The sequence below is a fragment of the Acomys russatus genome, chromosome 26 (assembly GCF_903995435.1).
Source record: "Acomys russatus chromosome 26, mAcoRus1.1, whole genome shotgun sequence".
NCBI classification, from domain to species: Eukaryota; Metazoa; Chordata; class Mammalia; order Rodentia; family Muridae; genus Acomys; species Acomys russatus.
The window spans coordinates 19,091,913-19,114,244 of NC_067162.1; the positions used below are offsets into that span (position 1 = coordinate 19,091,913).

At 43.4% G+C, this 22,332-nt stretch overlaps 1 protein-coding gene across 1 annotated transcript in view; it reads right to left on the reverse strand.

The window, feature by feature from the left end:
* LOC127209667 (carboxylesterase 1D) overlaps positions 1-22,332 on the reverse strand; it is an 87,577-nt gene that overhangs the window by 8,773 nt on the left and 56,472 nt on the right. Inside the window, exons 2-9 of the mRNA XM_051169348.1 lie at positions 12,690-12,834; positions 12,383-12,516; positions 10,768-10,921; positions 9,075-9,179; positions 7,961-8,065; positions 4,947-4,985; positions 1,469-1,609; positions 578-658 (exon numbers count right to left, since the gene is read on the reverse strand). Of these exons, the coding sequence (XP_051025305.1) occupies positions 578-658; positions 1,469-1,609; positions 4,947-4,985; positions 7,961-8,065; positions 9,075-9,179; positions 10,768-10,921; positions 12,383-12,516; positions 12,690-12,834 (904 nt within the window). The remainder of the gene's footprint in view (positions 1-577; positions 659-1,468; positions 1,610-4,946; positions 4,986-7,960; positions 8,066-9,074; positions 9,180-10,767; positions 10,922-12,382; positions 12,517-12,689; positions 12,835-22,332) is intronic.

Genomic DNA, 22,332 nt, shown 5'->3' on the forward strand with positions numbered 1-22,332 from the left:
AAAAGTAATTTATTGGTATGTTCCCATGTTCTTTGAAGAAAAGACACCATTTATATATCCTCACAATAAAGTGCAGAATTGACCTTTCTTAAAAATGAGACCAAAAAAAAAAAAAAAAGATATGGGTCATATGATTTGCTAGTTAGTAATTTTTCTTTAAATTTACAGAGCCTAGAATATCTGTTAACATCTAGATTACAGCAGCCTATACATCGTAAAAACAAAATGCCAAAATTTGCAACTAACCTGGTGTCCACCTATTTGATTTGCATCTAATAATTCCATAAGGAAATCTTCTGTTTCCAGTCCCTACATGCACCAGTCTTGGTTTGTGATAGTCTCCATGGTCTTGGTTTTGCTAGCTTTAAAAACAAGTCTTTTCCTCTAAAACTTATCTTGAACTCAATGGAATTTTCTAGGAGAACCACAAGTATGGGTTCAATATATTGGGATGGTAAAGTGGGGTGGGGGGGGGCAGTAGGAACTTAAGCAAAGGCTTTCCACCCCAAACTGGTTAAAGGAAGTCAACCACCTTCTTTCCTTCTCCACTGACTCCCATGATCCCCCAGAGTCTTACAAGTATTGGGTAGGAATTCCACAAAAGAGAATCAGCTGTCTTCTGGTCCAGTTTGCCTTCAGAGAGTGGATAGCCCATAAGCTGTTAAACAAAGGATTAAGTATTGTGAATTATGGGAGAAGTAATAAGAGCCAGAAGACCAAGTAAGCAAACCAAAGCGGAATGAGGTGGAGTTTTGGGAGCCTTGACAGGCATGAGGTTTAGGTTTTTGAGAAAAAAAAATCAATAAAACCAATGCACATATATGAATGAATACAAGTAACTGGGGGGGGGGGAACTTAAGTAAATGTATTGATCACATCAGAAGCCACAGCGCTCCTCGAGACACTGTGGGGACATTCAGGCCAGGGTCATAAACAAGTGAAAATCCTAGGGACACAAGCCACACACCCACAGTCTCAGGTGACAGGGAAAACAAAACCAAGCACTGTGTTTGTGTCTATGTTCCTGTGGTGTCCCTGAGGCCCTTCTGCATGAGAGCCACAGAACTCTGGGGATGTGCTGACCCTGTCCAAGTTTGCACTCAGAGATCTGCTCCATTTCAGCGTGTCTTCTAATACTGGGTGCCACACCCCAGGCTGATACCAGGGCCCCAAATGCCTGCTTGACAGAGCTCAGCACCACCAAAGGAAAGCTTGGGGCTGGGCAGCCAGGGATCTGAGCCCCTCTAATGTAGCTATTTAAAAATGTTTCAAATTATTGATCCTCCCATCTGCCCTAGATGTAAATTGGCACTTCAGAGGGCTTCATCAGAGACTCTCAAAACAAATTTACTTGGAAAGTTTTAAGCCTCTTTGAGCTGTAGTCATCTGAGTGCATAGCCCTTACTCAGAGCAGGGGGATAATAATTGAACCTCTGTGGCTGCATCTAAGATGTTGGGACATTCTCACCGTTGGAATGATCCAGCCAAACTCTTGTTTGTTGATGCCCACGGTGTAAGGGACAGTGTTGAAACTCTTCTCAGCCAGGAGCTCTTCTGGTGCCTTTGGCAGGACCACTCCATCAATCACGGTGGGCAGGAAAGGATAGGCCTAGGGTAGACAGAAATGTGTTCTCTATTGCATATTCTGCTTTCTGTTACATCTGTGACTTTTCTGGGTGTCTGAAGGCTTGGTCAGCACAAAGACCCCTGTGCCCATGGCCACAGAAATTCAGTGATTTAAGGTGGACTAAGTCTAGGAATCTCTGAGGGGTCAGCATTGACCAGATGATGGTGTTAGGGAAATAAGGAGGCCAGTTTCCATTCAAAGTAAAAGTAAAATATAAACCATAGAAAAATGTGATTCAAAGCTTAGATATAATCACTTTAAAATATCCATGTATATGTTAATTTGGGTTAATTATTGTAGATAGGTCTCTAAACTTGCTGAGAACATTGAATTAGCCAATGTAGAGCCATTTCTCCAAGAGGAATTTAAGAGTTAGTTCCTGGGAGGCTCAGGTCACAAATTTTAATCATTCTTCTTTTATGGATCAGTTTTTATTTAATGACATATAACAATCTTTTCTTGTACATTATTAGTTGAAAATTAAATTCATTTCTAACAATGCTCTGTTTGGAAAAGGCCTAAAATGTTTCCCATCATAGCTTAAGTGAGTATCAATTTCTTTGTTGTTACTTGTTACTATGTCTTTCTTCACCTTTCCCATTTTTTCTGATCTTCATCACACATGTGACCACTCCACTCTCCATCCAGAATGATGCCCCTCCCTCTGCCTCCTCCTGACAGCAATGCAGGGGTCCGAGTTCTCTTTTGGATGCACTATGATGTTGCCTCATCAGCCCTAAACTTAAGACCAAAAGCATCTCAACTGAAGTGGAAGGAAGCTCAATCACCACACGTGTTTTCTCCCTAATGCGCACAACATCCACCTGGAAGTATCCCTATGCTTGAGAACATCTTAAATGGAGAAATTACTCGAAACAGTAAATGGCTGTCAAGATGCAGCAGCACATAGATCATGAAGAGGTTATTTCTGAATACGAGAGAGGATTCAAGAAGATAAATTATTTCCTCTTTGACTTCTAGTGGGAGCCTGGGTATGACATGAGTTGAGCTTCTTGCTGACCAGTGCATGTGGTGCAGAAGACCCTGACTGTGTTGAACTGGGATTGCAAGTACACTTTAGCAAGTGACTTCACGAATACAGAACCTATGACTAATGAAGGCACACTGCATGTGTTTTTCTCTATCTAAACCCAAGTGCTCTGGCATGCAAAGTTAGTTTTTAGAGGCAGTGAGTTCCTGTCTTGGGGTGTTTAAACTGACACTTCACTTACTATTTGGAGAAAAAACAATACAAGCACCAAGTCATAATCAAACAGGCTGACAGAATATGTCCTGGGCATAATTATCACTGCCTTAGCAAAGTTGGGCCATGTAGAGGGCCTCCTTGGAGAGCTGCTTGTCTGAAGAAAGATACCCTGGGGCCACAGAGGGCCTGTTGTTTTGCCATCTGAGAAGGATCTGCACAAGATCATTCTATACTAATAAGGGAAAAGGCAAACATTTCCACACAGGGAAAAGGGCACAGGTCAAGAGAGCAGAGCTGGGGGGCGGGGAGAGAGAGAGAGAGAGAGAGAGAGAGAGAGAGAGAGAGAGAGAGAGAGAGAGAGAGTGTGTCAAAGGGCAACACACTTTCCCCCCAATATATGGCCCATCTTTGGCACTCAGAAATGTGCTCAAGCAAAGGTGTTTTGTCTTCACTCAACATCTGTAATACAGAGAGCAAAGGTTCTTACCTCCCTTGCATCTCTAAGAAAAGTCAAGGCTTTGTCATGAGGAGGAAAATGACATATTCTAACGTGTGCTTACATAGACAGACCTGATAACCTCATGAGGAGTGAAAACTGAACAATGAGCATGGAGGTGGAAAATAATAACTTTGCAGAATTCATATCCCAAAGGACCAAATGGAGCAGCAGATGCTTCAAAGGCTGGTATTAGCAACCACAAGGCACAGACTAGTTGCCAGTTCTACCCATGGATAACCAAAACCATACTCTGTGAGGCCACGTGCATCACTTGCTTGAGTTAGAGGCCAGTGGTATCCTTCCTCCTCCTCATTATCTTACTGATGATCAGCAAATCATCTCAGAAATTCCTTTAAAAATTCCTGACTCCAGACACATATCACCACTGTACTAGTGTAAAGTCTTCCCACCTGGTCCTTCTGGAACCTGTCCTGCCTCTGGCTTATATAGTAGATTTCTACACTGTTGTTCAAATGAACTCCATAGCCAGATGCGATGCCCTGTAACTACAATGGCAGAACTTGAAAAACAGAGTCAGGAGGATCGTAAGTTCAATAACAGCCTAGACTTTATCGTAGGACTATATCTTAAATCAAAACAAATAAAAACAAGATAGCATATATATCCAAGCCCAAAAAGTAATAGGATCTTGTTGAATCAAAATCCAAGCCTTTTGAATGCTACTGTACTTTCCTCACCCCCTAAGCCGGAAGCCCAAGCTTCCCTCACCATCTCCCCTCCAAGCACACTGGCTTCCCACAGCAGGCTTTTGCAGCCGCTCCTCCCTATGCCTGTAATATTATCTCTAAATTCCCCAACATCTGGCTTTTGTCCTAATCAAACAATCTCCTGTTTGCTGGCTATATCAAACTACTAGCCAACTCTGTCCCCATCTCCCAATTTATCCTCTAACCGTCTGACTACCATCAGACATACCACATGTTTTATTTCATCTTCTGTTGTGCTCGCCCAGATCCTGGAATGGAATACTCCAAAAAGGCACAGAGTACCATCGGTGCCACTGCTGTACCCCAGCTGCTGAATCAGCTCTTGCCAAATACTTAAACTCTGATGGGTGGCTAAATCTCACTTCATCCTTCCAGGGTTTACAAGGAGAAAGCTGGCTGGGATGGTAGAACTGCAGAGATAATGTCACTACACACAAACCATGGCTGAGAGGTAGGAGGGAGGAGATGGAGCCCATTGCTGCAATTTCTTGGGCAATGGGAGGAGCTTGGGGTTCTCAGGTGAGAAATTATCACCCCCTGCGTCCTATCAAAACACTGTTCCTTAATGAAGCATCCTTACTAAAGCATGTGGCAACGGAAGATTCCATTACAACCTTCTCCCACAGGCCATTATGGGTGTAGGAGATGTGAATCAGAAGTGGGAGTTGAGGCCAGAAGACACATTATTGAGAAGGACCACTGTGCAGGGAGTCAGGCCAGCCACACCACTGGTCTTTCTGCCTGTGTTACTAGAGCAGGCACCTTCCCCTCTCAGGGCACACAAGGAATGACTATTATATCACAATGGAGATCTTGAATTCATAGTTAATTGGAGATAGACACTGTCAAGACTCAGCGTTTGTAATTCAAGGTGGGGGTCCTTACCTCTTTTGGGTTTCCAAGTAAGTCCAGTTTAAAAAGATTCTATAAAGATAAAGACAGAAGGTGTGTTAGAAGCCTCCCCTGAACAAAAGGTCATCATTTGAACTGTGCCTCCAAGAGACCAGAGTACCCCCTGCCCCCAGCTCTTCCCTGTCTACGTCATCTGATAATGAGCACAAGGCAGAACAGTGTGAAGAGGAAAGGCCATAGGACCCAGAGTCATGATGGGGGGAGCCCTGGAGAGGATGTCTGCTGCCCGTGTCTACGTTCCTCTTCATTCTGCACCCCCCTGCTCCCACTACGTTTCCTTCTGGTAACAATACCCCAATTTTCCTCAAGCAAACAGTGGGATGATATGAAAGTAGGGGCAGGGGCTGGGTAACCTTAACAGGAGCTGGGATTGGATGTGGGATGGACCAGAAGGACAAGATGTTTCCCTCTCCTTCACCTCTCAATTCAAGAGCTTGGATACTTGTGTGTAACTTGGACTGACCCTGTCCCTGAATTTAGAGAGTGGTTCAAGAATGAATATGTAATGGTGCCCATCCAGAAGAGTCCCGCAAATCTACTGCTGACTTCAGATAGAAGTGACTTCTAAGCAAATAGAATATGCAATTAGACTCCTATTATCTTTCACTCCCCAAAGAGACATGACTATTTGACAGAAGACAAAGAATGGAGAGCTGAGACATAGAGACAGGCAGATTCTCAGTGATATATTTATAACATCTGGATCCAGCCATGTCTTGAATTCTCCATTAAGAATCTCCAGGTCACCTGATGATTCTGTTGTCACCTGTTCTTTTCATCAAAATGAGTGCTTTTACCTTGCATCAGAAAATCCTGACGCCCACAAGCTTGATGGCACTCATTCCAGCTCACCCTTTTCTTGGCTGTGTTAGCCCAGATTTCTGTGGTGATAATGATGAGGCAGGCTAGCGTAGGGAATAGTTTAACAACCTGTGACTCTGCTTGACCTAGGCTATGGCTACCCTTCTCTTTTAACTATGTGCCTGGCAACCTAGGACTCTTACATACAGGTACTTTATACATGCACTCTTCATCTAACAGTGTACCAGCAATTGAGTGACAACCTAGGATGCCCTCCTGCACTGAGCAGCAGGTACATATCACTCAAAACAAGGGAATACATTTTTCTGCCCCTAACAGCCATAGAATCTTCCCTTTAACGGACAGTTTTTATTCAAATGTATCTCAGAACATATCTGAGTGTAGGAAGTAGGAATTGATCAGGCCTGAACTAATTTTTGTGCATTTGCAATATGATGAGCTGTGCCCTTTAAGTGAACTTTTAGGAGAAACCTTCTGTGTGCCACCTTATGTTCAAGAATACTTGGATATGCATATAATAAAAATCAAATGCACCATGGGGTGAAACATGCAATGTTATAAAAAAGACTTACATAACCCAAGTCTGTCAATCAAAATAAAGACACACCTACATTATGTCACTTAGCAACTGGACTCCTTCTTCTGGTCCTTATGAAAGGATGCCCCAAACATGCCTTGGAACTCTTAAGTACTCTCACTCATGTGGTCCATTGTCACTGTTTGAACCTTTGAATAAAGTTTCCTTCCTTGCTACTATGGAATCTGTGAGGGATTGTATTTCAATTCTTTGAATAAGAGGCCAAGAACTTGGATGCCCCATACAGGTCCCAATCACTGGTAACAACACTACATTTTAGCTTTTAGGAATCACTTCCATGGTGAAGTGACTGCTAAGAACCCCTCCCTCAGTGAGGGATACAGTGTCTGTGTATGTGTGTGAGCATGCATGCTGGAAATGAATAATCATAGAAATACTTCCTCAAGATCTCAGCTAATCTCAAGGTGTCCTAGGATCTTAGGTGACTTAGTTTTCATAAGTCACCACCTATTTCTGAATAATCTGGTTCTCTTGTGTCACACAGAGAATGCTTGAAATATTTGCTTTCTTTTAGAATTGGAATATAGCTTTCTAAATTTTATTTATATCTTGGGATCCCCTTTATGATCCTAATGACCAAATCACCAAGGCCATATTGACTCAGTCCATGGACAAACATGGAAAAGCCTGCCAGAGGGGCCAAGGAATATCTTGGTGTCTATTGTCCAGATAGAGAGGCCAAGAGCTCAGGTGATTCTTGAGCTTATTTAAATCAATACATCCCCCACCCACCCACCCATGTGGTAGTTCTTAAGATCTTGCATGCTCTTTTCTCTGGATGTTTGTCCTGCTGTGCTTCCTTGTGATGGAAGATTCCCATGACTGTCCATCAACCCTCAAATGTCACTTCTGTAAGAACTATCCCCGCTAACTATATTGAATATGTTCTCTCTCTGTACTGTCACTTTTAGCTCGGTAAATACATGGCTTTGTCTCTCTATGAATAGAAAAATATTCAACTTTTGTTTGTATTACTTCCATATACTTTGGAAGAATGGATGGATGATAGGTTGACAGGTGAATGGGTGGATGGGTGAGGTTGGCCAATATAAGTAGGACTGGGAAAGAAATGTAGATATGAATTGGCTGGATGGTTCATGCATTATGAACACATTGAAAAAATAGATGAATGAAAAATTGGAAGGTGTTACTAAGTTTTGATGAAAGGATATTAATATATAGGATGAGCAGGAGGATGAACTAGTTGAGAGTAGATGGATGAATGGGGATATAAACGGCTATCTTAATACTCCACTGAGTCATTGTAAGAAAATCTGGATAATTGGGCAAGAAAATCATGTTATAATTTAGTTTCTGTGTCAATTAATACTGTCAATTTTTTTCTGAAAGAAATACTCTCACCACCAAAATCCAAGATGGTGCTTTCCTCCCAGGTCATTAAGACACATATGAAAATAAGAATATTGAAAAAAGTAAGCTTCATAAATTAGGGGGATATAATACAATTTTTTATCATGTTATTGTTAGAATAGTTTTAGCTGAATAGATGAAGATTCGTGTTAAGTAAATAGTGAATACCACCAGAATGCATAATGGATATACTTACCATTTTTATTGAGGTCTCCAGGAGTTCGTCCTCTGTCTTCTGGCGTAGGCAATGAACCATAACAGCTGATGTGGTAGTTTTACACCCAGAAAGAGTAGAAACCAGCTGCCAGAGATCATAGGCAACAGCAGAGATTAAAGACAATGACTACCCCCTCTACTAATACACAAATAGATTCTATGCTGCATTCAAATTTTCCTCTTTCCCTCTATCTGTGTTCCCCCATGCCCATCATCTATCTAAATATCTATCTATCTATCTATCTATCTATCTATCTATCTATCTATCATCTATCTGTCTATATATCACCTATCTATAATCTATATATCATCTATCTATAATCTATATATTATCTATCTATCTATCTATCTATCTATCTGGAAGATCATACAGTTCTGGCTGGTCTTGATTTTTTTTATATAGACTATGATTGTCTAAAACTAACAGTAAGCCTTCTGCCTCTCTTTCTCAAAGTGCTGGTACTATAGGCAAGTGTCACTATGCTCTGGTCCCAAACCAAATTCTAAAGACAAAAGAAGTTTGAAAAACATACTCTAGACCAGTAAGCTTGGGTGCTGATACTACTGAGTGTTGTCTCTGCTACTAACTGGGGTAGTGAAATGAGTTGAATGCACAGTCAGTATCTCCATTACTGTCAATTATTTCCATTAACACGCTTATCTCTAACAGCACAAAATATACAAGATGTTCATGGATTCCAGAGCTTTTAAGGATGTCATTTGTTACGGATGTTTGTCTGGTGTTAAATAGCTTCTTAAAGAGTTGGTGGCACATAAGCCATAGGGGTAAAAAAAAAAAATCTCTTTTTGCCTCAGTTTCTCCACACATACTCCAGGGTGATAATTGTACCTATTTTTAGGGAGAGCTGATGTATGTGACGTGGGCAGGATTATGGGACATCTACATCATATCATTCACACATAGGGTCTTTGGCACTTGCATAGTGTGGTGTAGAGAGAGTCATAGCAGTCCTTGACACTCAGCCTTTCTCTCTTCAGGCATCCCTGAGCACATAAGCTGAACCCCACGGAAAGAACAAGTGGAGGATCCCAGGAGAGCAAACGACACAGATGCTGTTCACGGGCGTTCTTACCTCAGCAATGGGCTTCGCATCTTTTGTGATCAGAGCAGCAGTGAGGGCCACACCACTCTCTGATATGGCCCTGTGGAAGAGGTTCTTAGCCAGAGGAGACAGCACCTGACAGGGAGAGAAGAGGAGGAGGGTATGTGTTTACAGGAGTGTTCAGTGGTTCACTTGTTCCCTAAGGCTTCCTCCAGCTGCTACTCTGTTCTGACCATTCATATGGGGACTGTGGTGTTGTGGACATGACAGCTTCTCACATCTGTCTCCTGGTCTGCCTCCCAGACTTCTCTTTGGTTTGGCATTTCCCCAAGAGAACATCTATGGGATGGAAACAGAGACCCAAGTAAGAGACAGAACAGGAATCGTGTGGCAGGTGCTTACAAGGACAACTGGAAAGACTCTTACACCTGAGATGCAGATTCTGTCCTATCATTTTTATTATCCAGAATATATCCTAAGGATAAGGATCATTGGAGGCCTGTAAAAGTGTCAAAGAATGCTTACTCTTCATCAATAGGAAAACTTGGATTGGAAACAACCCAAGATTCTAATATTATAAAATTTGTCAATAATGTATTCCTACCATGAAATATTACACAATTATAAAAGATAATACTAAAGAGGTGTTTCATATTTAGGGAAACATTTATGTTGTAGTACCGTATATTAAATTTTATTTTGGGTAAAAAGAATTGAAGACCAAATGTAGATACACACTGGGGAGAAAGAACAAAAAGATTATGCATGAATGAAAAGACAGACAGACAGAAGAGAGGGACAGTGAAATAGAACTGTGAGGAGAGATTAGAAAAATAAACATAGAAATCTTACAGTCATAATCTCTAGGTGGCAGAGAGATGGACAATTTTATTTTTTATTTTTTGGGTTAATCTATATTTTATCTTTTCTCTGCTTAGACATTATCCTCTCTGAGTATAACACACACACACACACACACACACACACACACACTCATGTATATATATATATATACATGTATACACACACACACACACACACATATATATATATATAAATTATCCATTGATATTAGTTATTCTCTATTCAGCTCCAGGGGAGTTTTCTTATGACTCAAAGAACCTTCTGTACATTCTCTAAATATCCCTCTGGCGGCCTCATGCACCAAGACACGTCACATACCCATCCGCATCTGTGATCCGTGTCTGCGCTCCATCCTTCCCCATCCTACCTCCTATCCCTCCACCCTCACGCAGATCCTTAAAGTTGGCTGCCCTCCCTCTTGGGCATGCAAAAGCTGCCAGACCTCCTCAGGGGATGCTCCATTCTGCTTTCAGGCTTTAGAATTTTCTCAATGAGTACATCTGGCTTGAAGCCAAATGAGGGCACCTGACCTAACTCATGCTTTAATTTACGACCCTATTTGTACTTTTTTTTTTTTTTTACCTACGCCTATATTCCAAGAAAAGTGTGTGTGTTTGTGTGTGTGTGTGTGTGTGTGTGTGTGTGTGTGTGTGTGTGTGTGTGTGTGTAGAAGCTGGAAATTCTTGAATGCCTGTATGTGAAACTAAGCTTGAGCTTCCCAAAGGTCACCTGTCTGATGGTGTGCTGTGAACACAGTCTTGTAAGCAAAGATGCTCATGGCTAGATTGGATAGTGGATGGTTTTCAGGAGATTCAGACACACACACTTGGGGGTTTTGCCTGGTGCTAGGAACACTTACAAGAACAGAGACACTGAAACCTCCTGCTGACTCTCCAAAGATGGTCACGGAGCGTGGGTTACCCCCAAAGTTGGCAATGTTGTCCTGAACCCAACGGAGTGCAGCCACCTGGTCCAAGTGACCCCAGTTGCCCCGGCTGTGTTCATCCCCTGTGCTGCAAGAGAACAGATCAGAGTCTACGGAAAGATGTCATGGCAAAGGTTGCAAGGGTCCCAATGCTTCAAATGGGTTGAGGGCCCTCAACAAACACCATAGAATGAGGCTATGCACTGAATCTATTTTTTAAAAATCTATCTGATTCTCATTTCTGCAGCACTGTTCACTGAGAGGCTCCTGACTCATATCCCAGCAGCTAGGTACCAAGGAGCCAGTATTGCACCCAGCACTGTTAGGAACTAGAGCTCAGCTGAGAAGAAACCTCAAATCGCTGACTACACGCAGCTCACACTGCGGACCAGGAACTGGCAGGTGAGATGAGGACAATTGCAGATAGAAGAAAAAGAAAATCAAGTAAAACTTCATGGCAGAAGTGGGCCTGGGGGCGTGTGGGTGACGTTTTAGGAATCTTCACTGGGAAAGGCCTCTTTGAGACAGTGCGTTTGGTGGAGACCCTAATAAATGAGGACGTGGGTCTTGTGGATATCCAAAGAATGGAATTTTACCCAGGAGAAGCTGCAGGTACAATGACCCCAGGGTATGGGAACAATAGTGTAAACATAGTTGCTGTGAGCCTTGGAAAGCTCCTCTGTGTCTTTATAAGTAACGTGGGGATATTGTGCAGAGACATGACGACAGGACCTCCTGTCTCATAGAACACTCTGAGTGAAGCCATCATCATATTAAAATGGCAATTTTTCAATAAAAAAAAAGTTGTAATAATTATCCCTGCCACAGACTCGGGGCCTAGATTAGAGTGATAGCAGAGCATCACTGTGGCTGCGACGGCGTGGATATGGGCTGTTCTCCAGTGGTTCACTGCTGGGATTCTGGTTTCTATTGTGGGGTGACATTATATATTTGTGAAAGACCATGTAACAGGCGAGGGCAAGAGCAAGGTGGTTATGTTACCAAGTGCACAGCTCTCAGAAGGGAGCTCATAGTGCCTAGCTCATCAGCAGGCTTCCTGTTATAAAAACAGCAAGATGAGAGCTGGGGAGATGGCTCAGGGCATAATCTCACTTCCTGCTCTTATCAAGTATCCAGGTTCAATACCCAGCACCCAGCGGTACCCTACAATCAACCATAACTCTAGCTCCAAGGGATCCGAAAGTGCTTTTTCTGCCTCTGCCAGCCTCAGTTACACGGTGCACAGACATATATGTAGGCAGAACACCCATATGCATAAAATAAACATAAATATCTTTTAAAAATTAAAATAGCAAAATCTCCCCTGCCCCTAACTTCTAGCCTCATCAAGTAATCTTTTCTTCTACCATGTTTTTTCCCTGCCAAGGGCCTTCAACCATAGCCCAGATGATGGAACCAGCCAATCTTCCACTTTCAAATCTTGTGTTATATAAAAGTGCTTTGTAATGAACTAGTTTTAGGTAATTCATCTTATTAACAGAAAACAGGCTAATGTAATGACTAATGAGGAGAGAGAACTATATCTTACCTTAAAAATCCCCAGATGCCAAGGCGATACTGAATGGTCACCACCACCACATTTTCGTGGGCAGAAAGGGCCAGTCCATCATAGGTGGATGCCCCACCCACCACCAGTCCACCTCCATGGATCCACACCATCACCTGGACAAGAACATAGGCAGTCCTGCAGCCCATAGCCTTAGTGCAGTGAAGCAGCTTTTGGTGCTGCTGGGGAGTTAGGTCATAGATCGCAGACTTGGGGACACAGCAAAGGTCATTTGGTTGGAACTGGAGGCTGGAACTGGGATCTCTGGTCCAGAGGTCCCCATACTTACCGGCAGCTGGCTGTTCTTTGTCAGGTCAACAGGAGTATAAATGTTCAGGTAGAGACAGTCTTCAGAAAACTTTAGAGGAATGCTCTCCTTCCTGTTGGTGAAGAGCTCTGAGAGCACCTGTCCTCCAACTGCATCTTGGGAGCACCTGGAAGGGGAGAGAGAATATCTGAGGTTCCACTAGATTGAAGATTGGACATGGTACCCAGGACTCAACCTTTGTACGTGGAGTTTTGAACACATAACTGAAGTTGTCCTCACTGGATTGAAGTTGTTCTCAGGGATAAGAGAGTCTTTAGGTTTATGGTGGAACTACTGAGACTTGAGCTTCTCCCAAGCCTACAGGGGGAGGACTTGGCATCTCTCCCTTCCTGGAGCCTTTGAAGTACTGAGGACCATGAAGAGAGGCACACATATGCTGACCCCTGCCTTAGACAGTGGTGTTCCCTCACTGTCTGGATAGGGTCCTGCACCCTGCTATGCTTGTTCAATGGGTTGTGGGTGGCAATGCTTCTGTAGGTAAACCTGCTCTTATCCCTGGGAGTTTCGCATCGACCAGGAAAACGACCTACAATGATAGACAGCCTGTTACAGCATAGAGGTGTTGACTTTGGGGGACACCACAGGAAGACGTCATTCTGGTCGTGCCTCTGCCACTGCCATGCTGGGGAATCTTGGCAGAATTTCTTGTTTGTTTTGGTTTTAGCCTGCCAAGGCCAGGAGAAGTGAGCACTGTCTCTAGGAGCCTCACCATTGGGCTTGCTAAGGTTCTTCCACCTCCCTGTCCCATCAATAATCATGGTGGGCCGCCCTGACTAAGGGTCCCACAAGTCCAGTGCAGAGTGGAATAGGTAGCACTGATCAAGTTCTTCCAAGTTTGGGGCACTGATCAACTTCTCCTTGAGTAGGTGCCATTTAAGACACACCAGCCCCAGGTGTCCATCATCCTGTTTTACAGATGACACCTGGCTTCCCGGCATGTCAAAGATGTCAAACTTCCACAGCCATCACAGGGCAGAAGTGGAATAGAAAAGGTGACTTTCAAGTCTGCAGCCTAGACCATTTTCTCACCCAATGGGAGAGAGGAGCATAATTCACAGAGTTAGGAACTGAGTGACCAGTGAACGGTGAAGAGTTCAACTTCACTGGTGTTTAGAACCTTCAAATATAGACCAACATTGTTTTTTTTTTTTTTTTTATTCTTAGGATCTCATGTTGTTTATCTAATATGTTTTTTGAGCAAGGCAAAGCACGGAGACAGTGTCACTAAACAGAGGTTTTCACGTTTCCACAGAAGTATGTGCAGCTTAGATACTTCTTGGTCAAATTCCTACTCTTTGACTGAGAAATAGCACTTCTTGAACTTATACCCAAATCTTCATGATTGCATGTAATGATTTGGTTACCAATTAATCCAAGTGTTGTTATGCCGTCAAGGACATGGAAAGAACTAAACCTGAAAAATAAAAAATTGGGTGTATGAAGACGAAGTCTATTTTTGTACCCAGTTAATATAATTGCTAAGCACTGACTGCTGAGTTTATAGTGTAGAATAATGTTAATGTTATAAATGTGCAAGGAGTCACCCAAATTTCCTGTGTTCATAATCCCTGTATAAAGGGAGGACAAACACAGACAAAAGACTGGCAGCGCGAGCTCAAATGCCAGCAATGATTCTCTCTGAGTCATCCAGTTGTGCATGGCATGTTAACCTTGCAATATTTGCTTCCCTGCATTCCTTTGACTTTTCTGTTTTCAATATTTGTGCCTGATATTTGCAAATGGAGTGGGAAAAAGGAGGAAATAATATTTTTAGGAGAAAAGTTTGCAATGGTAAGGACACAACCAGGACTGGAGTCCAAGAAACCCTCAAAAGTGCCTTGCAGGGTACAAATAGTGTCTACACTGACATTTTAGGAGGCTATCTGGACTCCTTTGGCTTTTCCAGTTGGCTTCAAGATTGACTGGGTGACACCAATTATTGCTCAGCTATGCCTAGATGGCTGGATAGCCCTGGGTGTGGGACCTTGAAGCCACTCTCAGTGTTCTCTTCACTCACATAACCCTACACAGCCACTCCCAAGCAATGCCAAGATTCAAGGCATGAAAATAAGACATCTTGGTCCCCTTTACTTTAAAAGGGTCCTACTCCAGCACCTTACATGGGAGGGTAGGATGTGGTGTTCTTCACGAAGCTCCAGGGTTCTGCAGGCTGTGGCGGAGCAAACCTCAGGGAGCCAAGAGGAGGTCTGGCAAAGGGGACTCCCAGGAAGACAGCCACAGGCTGTGCAAAGCCTTCTAAATTAACATACTTCCCCAAGACTTTGCCATAAATTGTGTTCACCACAGGTGGTGAGGATGGGTACCCTGTTGGACGAGAGAAAATGAGGACACATCAGTAAGGAAAAGGCAGACCTGCATTCTCAGTGGGTTTGTCACTTTAGCATTGATGACATTCATAATAACACCCAAACCCTTCCAGGTCTCAAGTGCTTCTTAGAGAAAATTAGAATGAAGAAAACTGTCCTCACTTCAGCGGGCTGATTAAAGACTAATGTGTATTGGCGGCTTAAAAGCATTCAGCCTAAGTCACCTCAGAAAGAGAGGTACTTGACATGAAAATGAGCTTTGGTTTCCACTAGAAATGTTCATCCACTAGGATCCTGGTGCTGAGCTGCAAGCCAGGTGAGCTGATGGGCAAGAGATGGCCCCTGTCCTCAGGAGGCCCCACCTTGTAGGGGTGGCAACAGACACTCTCAACTTGATATTGAGATGCATGATGTTTCCTGGGGTAGAGCCAGGAAGGGGATGCAACAGTTGGAAGAGGGAGTGGGGGCTCTGGATTGGTCACAGAAGAGCTGTGACTTACAGTGTGGGGATGAGTGATTAAGGGAAAGTGAAAGGGGTGAGGATGATAAAGCAGGAATGAGAGAGAGTGCTGTGGCTCACAGACAGCCCACAGCCTAGCTGGGGTGCGTTGGTGTCCTATGAGTGCCACAAGGAAGAGTCCATGGGAGAGAGAGAGGGAGAGAGAGGGGCGGGGGGACCTGGATGAGAAAGTACACACTGGGGAAGACCCAGAATGACTGGGTAAGGGATTGGCTTTTATTTAGTGTACAAGTAAGCAAGCAGAAATAGTTTTGTGGTAAAGCAGACTACAAGCTTCTAGACTATTCTTGGAATTCTGAGCATGGTCTTCCACAGGAGAGAGACTGGGCATCAGAATCATTTGCCCTACTGTCTCCATTCTTGTAGTATGGACCGTCTGCTGCAACTCCTCACCTGTCCTGCTTCTCCCTGTTGCAAGGACTACACAAGCAAAACTGGGATTTATCTGGCTGGTGGACTTACAGACACTTGGTCAGAGCCACCCTATTGTCCTCTCTTCTCTGTCCCCAGGGGACCTCAGTTTGTAAGAACATCGCCCATTGGGCAGGGCCTTTTGTCTTATCCTTCACCTATTTCCCTTTGAACACAGGCACTATGTCATCTTCTTCAAAGCTTATGGCCAGAATAGGAAGGGAAATTTACAATTTCGTGGGACATGGCCAATAGAACTGGAAAACCCTCGTGGGAATTCAGCTTCTACGTCACATGCTGTCAGCAGCCAGTTGCAGATTGTGAACGTTCACATTGGTACTAGTTAGTACAAACAACGGTGAACTTTCTGGTGGATGTGTGCACACGGAACCTAATTTAGAATGTTCTGGAAGACCGTGAGGATGGGGTGAGAGGCTGACAAGTGTGTTAAGCAGTTCAAAGAGCTAGAGAAAGGTAAAGCCTCATGAGAAATAGCCTTGGGTGGTCTGTGTCAGCCCAGAGATAACCTTCTACTCTGAAGTGGGTAGAAACACATGGCCTGGGGTCAAATGCTTGTGTCAAGTGAATTGGCAACCATGGCACAAATATTATGTAATTATGTGTCAAGAATTATGTAATGTCATAGTGCGTTGCTGAGCATTTACTGTGAGCCCGAGCGCATTCACTCTCTTTACATAATTCCTGAAAGAAACCTTGCCAGGTAAAGAGGCAAGATTTCGAAGCAATATGTTTTAACTAGATAGAAGGTGAAAAGCGGGTGCCATCACAGGCTGGCCAGCAACCAGGGATCTTTCCACTCTGAATGTCTGCCCATTCTTTCTGTGCCTTATTGTTCGTCTCACGCCTTGCATGGCTGCAGAGGCAGAAAGAAGATAAAAATCGAGATAGAGTTTTCAGGACTCTGATGGCTGAGCACTGGGCTAGACACCAGAGCCTGAGATAGACCTGGGCATCTTTGACATTAAGGGGGATGCATTTCCTGCTTGCCTCAGTCTCTCCTCCATGCTGTGGCCCACCCAATCCCCTACCATTTCACCTCAGTACTCAGAGTGGATTTTGATATCTGTTATCTGTTGCTTTGGTGCATGAAGCTCTGCATGAGCCGGGGGAATTGATCCCCATGGCCTAAGTAATGCAGGTTCCAACCCTCAGCTTCATAGTTTATCTAAGTCTCTTGCCTGGGCAGCCCATTCTGTCCTGGTCACTAAGATCTAGACACCAAAAGATCTGAATAAAGTCTTATATCCCCAAACCTCCCAAAGAACTCCATGTAACCTCCTCTATGCCATCACACTCCTCTCTTCTGCCCAGGTGAAACTACAATGATGGCTCTTGGCCGTGTCACTCCCATCTCTCCTGGCTGACCTTACTGTTTCCTCTTCTACACCATCCTGGTTACCTATGCCTGTCTCTTGGGAGTTTGAGTATGAAATCACCATTTCAATGGTCTGATTTAAGCATGTCAAAATTTCTATCAGTGCATTAAGTTTTCAGGCAAACCATTTTGCCTATTTCTTAACTTAACCTCTAGGACCTAGGGCCATCCTAAGCACTGTAGAAGCAACCACTCATGTGTCCTCAGTGAAAAAGGAGCTCCTGTCCTCTCTGCTTTAGAGATGGGGTCACCCAGGCACTGCATCACCTAGGCACTGCAGTTTAGGATATCAAGTTAAGGTTACCGGTTAGAAGGCAGCCTTGTATCTGGGTCCTGAGTTTATGCTTTCAGCATTCTGCTCAGCCTCTCTCTATGACCTGCTTACAGCTTGATTAAGACTCACAGGGAAACAGACAAAGCTTTGTTCAGCCCTCCCATGTCTCCTGTAGCTGAGTATCCAGGTATCTGGCCTTCCCTATGTCTCTGTGAGTTCTTTGGAGTTCGATGCACCACGTCAAGTACAGAAAGAAAGGAAAAAAATCACCAAGGGATTGGGACTATTTTTCCCTGCCCTATACACATTATCATCTGCTTGTGCCCATAACAAAGACTGTAAATGTCCACCCAGACACCTGTAACCCAGAAGAACTTACCACAGGCTGCGCAGGCAGCAAAAGAAAGCCAGACCAGAGGGTAGAGCCACATCGTGCAAGGACAAGGGTTCTGTGGGTCTGTGCGGTATCTGCTGTTTTAGCAATGCTTCTGTTGTGGGCCTGAGGGCCCGCCTCCTTCTGTTGCTCAACCAGCCCAGTTACATAATCTAAGAGGACAAAAAAAGCTCTCCCTTCCAAAGAGCTCCCTGGGTGTTAGTTGGGACCTCCAAGCCACGCCCACTAAGAGGTTACCCACTTTTATCTGAGCAAACAGTCCCAACACTCGGGTTACAAATGGCCAGAAACCCATCAAACAGCTTCTTATGTAAGCGCCTCTCCCTGCAGAACTCTGATCTCGATGAACAACCTTGAACTCTCCGGAGCAGACAGCAGCAGGCAGGTGTCTGCAGGTAGTGAGTAGGAAAAGTGTCGGTCTGGGGCCTTTGTATGAAGCTGGACATTTTAGAGCACCCCATGATCCCACATCACTCAGCTGGGAAGTGAGGGCATATTTCTCAGCCTCCCTGGCCTGGCCTTTCCTAAAACCCAGGCTCTCTATTAACCTTCAGATGATTCCTAAATTATTTTTGTAGTATTCGTACCAAGTGACCCGGCCGGCTACAGTGCGTAGTCAGTCAGGGTCCAGGAAGTCCACCTTTCAGAGTAGATCCCTTGGACAGAACGTTCTTAGAGCACATGAACTCCACTGACCATAACCCTTGCTTCTAATCATCCATGCATGCACTTATACACAGACTCTCCAGACATTTAGCAAAGTGCGTGGCCTCCCTTTCGTGGGAATGTATAACAACAGGCAGGGTTGGTGCATTTCTAGAATGGCCGGCCCTGGCCTCTTCCATGTAGCCTCTTCACGCTTTCTTGTCTGGGTACCTCTTTGCATAGCCCTGTTGTATACTTGGTTTGTTTTACCTAATGATTTAAGTCCTCAAGATGCACTACTGGGTTATTTGTGTTTCCATTTTCATTTCATACTAGGTAGTGGGAAGGGTTGGCCTGGGGTTGAATCTTTAATTTCTTTAAAATTAAATCTCTTCAACTGATGCACTTTGGAAAAAGTTCCATGAATAATAATAGACATTCTACAGGTCTGTGGGGGTGGGAGATGACCATCCTGTAAATTTAAGTCTATTTGATGCACAATTCTGCCTTCTTAAAATGTAGACAATCATGTTATAAAATTTACCCCAGAACTACTTTTGTTTTTATCTGGGTCCTATATGTTTTATTTCCATTTTAATTTCATTTAAGGAATTTTTGCAATCTTCTTCCTCTTCCCCTTACTTTTTCTATGGATCACTGTTGGTTGCAAATTATATTGTTCAATCTCCATTTTTACATAGTCATCTGTTTTTTAGGGTTTTGTTCCCATATGTTCTAACACAATGAGAGAACTTGTAAGTTTTATATTTATATTTATGAATTCTTTGCTTGGTAAGACTTGCTTTATTGTCTAAAATATGACCTGTTTGGAAAGCAAAGGTTATGAGATGAATGTGGATTCTGCATCTGTTAGATGGAATTCTCTGCAAATTTCTGTCATGTCCATATTATGTTTGGGGCGATTTTAATTATACTATTTAATGACTTTTAAAATGATCTACCTGTTGGTAAGAGTAGGCTATTGAAATCATCCATTGTTGTGCTAGAGCCTCTGTCATTATTGCTATTGTATTGTGCCCAACAATCTGTGTACAAGCTCTTATAATCATTGTATTTTGTGATGTGTTTCCATCTTTATCATTATGTCTCTTCTGACTAATTTTGTCATGAAGTCTGTTGAGTTAGGCATTTACTTGGACGTCTTTCCTTTCTGTTTGTGGATGTCTTTGGTAGTGAGATGAATTTCCTGCAAGCAGCAAATTGTTGGGTCCATTTGAAAAAGTCCAATCATCTAATCTCTGTCTTTCCATTGGAGTATTAAGGTCATCTGCCTTTCGGGTTGTTTTTAAGCAGTCTGCACTAGTTCTGCTGTTTTCTTCTAGCTGTTTTGGGTACTCTATGCCTCCTTCTCAGCTTCTATTCACCCAGAGGTTTGTCTACTTGCTGATTAGACAATGCTTGGTTTTCCCCCATCATCTTTATTTGCTTATTTTATTTTTCACTGTGATTTGGTCTTTCTCCTGCTGTCATGATTGATTTATGTCACTTCTGTAATGCTGCCTTAGCACTCTCAAACTCCTCTAGTTGTGTATGCTTTGGAAGGCTTCTCTTTTCCTCCAGATTTGAAGGAGAGCTCCCTTGGTACCATAATCTATATTGGCAGGGTTTTTGTTTGTTTGTTTGTTTGTTTGTTTTGTTTTGTTTTGTTTTGGTTTTCGTTTTTTGTGGTTTTTTTGTTTTTTGTTTTTTTGGTTTTTTTGGCAATTGAAAACAAAAGGGGGAAATGACAGAATGTGCTCAAATGTTAGAAAGCAATAAATGTTTACAAGTGAATAGGTATAGTAAAGTACAAAAAATATTGGAGAGAGAGAGGTGGGGGTGTGACTGTGAAAGCGGGGGGGGGGGACTATACAACGAGAGAGCAAAATAAGGGTCTAGTGGATGGCTCGGTGGGTGCAGACCCTTGCTGCCTGACGATTCCATCCTTGAGACCCACACAGTAGAAGGAAAGGACTGAATCTCATAAATTGCATTTGTATTGCTCAGCATGACCAGCAGGATCATGGTCACTTACTTTGTAACTGGGGCCTATTGTAACCCCTCAGATACCCTGACCAATAGAATGAACTGGGGTGGGCAGCCCCAGGGTTATTTTCACAGCAAGCCTCGGCTGAACTGATGGTGGTATGCATCACAGTTGGCAGCACACATTTTTTTTTTCCTGCTGGGGATGAGTGGAGATGTAACATGCTGTGGTGTTACAACATACACACTGAGTGTGGGGTGGGGAGTGGTGGATTGAAACTGTATCCTCCCCGCACCTTGGGCACTCTGGTGAAACTGGAAAGCCTCCAGCACAATCGCATGACCACTTGCTTCCTATCAGCTCTGGTCTTACAGGATGATTTCCTGCTGTGCATTTTTCTCAGTAATTTGTTGCAAGTTTTTTTCTCTCTTCCTCAGAGCAAAACAGGCTCTCAGGGCAGACTCCTAGTCAGTCAGTGGTCTAAGGAGACATGAAAATTCTGGAAGCATTTCTTTCAGAGTAGCAGATTTAGACTCTGATGCATTCTTCCTGTGTCTGTGTCTCTGCTGAAAACACCCCATGAGCATGTAAGTTTCCTGTATGGTTAGTTAAAATCCCCAGTCTGCTCAGTCCAACACAATGGGCTGATTGTTTTATCTCTTGCTAATGGGCTTTCTCTGTGGTGGCTGTAATTTTCACATTTAATATTTGATAGAATGTCTACAGAAGAAGAAAGAAACTGGAGTAGATGGTATTTGTGAGTAAACATGAGAATGATTGTTTTTCTCTCAGTTGGAGAGAACCCCATTCTTTTATGTTCTGCGTGCATCCGGGTGCATATATGTGTGTTAAAGGGCTTGACTTTTTGTAGCATAGAATATATGTAGTGTAGGATTTTTGTTCCCTCCTTAGCTACCACAATCCACTACCTACTCCAAACTGCTAATGTTAGCAAGTGCTTTGTGTGAGCTTATGCAAGGGTGGATTCTGAAAGGCTTATGTCTTGCCCAGTGCTTGGCTTTCAGCCTGACCTGTGCACACACCCTTCGCAGAGGTCCATCCCATGCTTTTATTTTCTTCAGTCAGATTTTGGATAATTGGTACCGAGTAGCTGTTAATTGGAACGTGGCATCCAGTCAGAGTCCCAGGATTCTTACCAGGACCCTATGGTCCTGGATATTGGGATATAGATTCTCTGTGACCTTGTCCTTCCTGAACATCAAAAGACAGCTAGTAACTAGTGGCCATACCCAGGACAGTTTCCTACCAGGTATATGCTTAAACTTTTTTTTTCCCTTCAGCCTCAATGTCTTCACCAAGTCTTCAGAGGCAAGAAGGCCGTGTCGTTTCCCTTATGGATTTTATATTAATCAGGATAAAGAGATCTGAGCAGGGCTTCATGCTTATGCCATTCCTGCTTTTGATTTTTTTTTTCTCATAAACATACGACAAATATGCATGGACAAGTCAGTTATAGGTACCACTCTCCCCTGGATCAGTAGTTACAGAGACGTGATGCTCAGTTATCCTCCATGTCCCCCCAACGCTCCACTAAACCCTTTAAAATCAATATCCTCATGTATTGAAGCAGATGGAAAGGAAGAGCCCAGTTCCCCACTTCCCTTCCTGTCATGTTTGTCTTCCTTTACA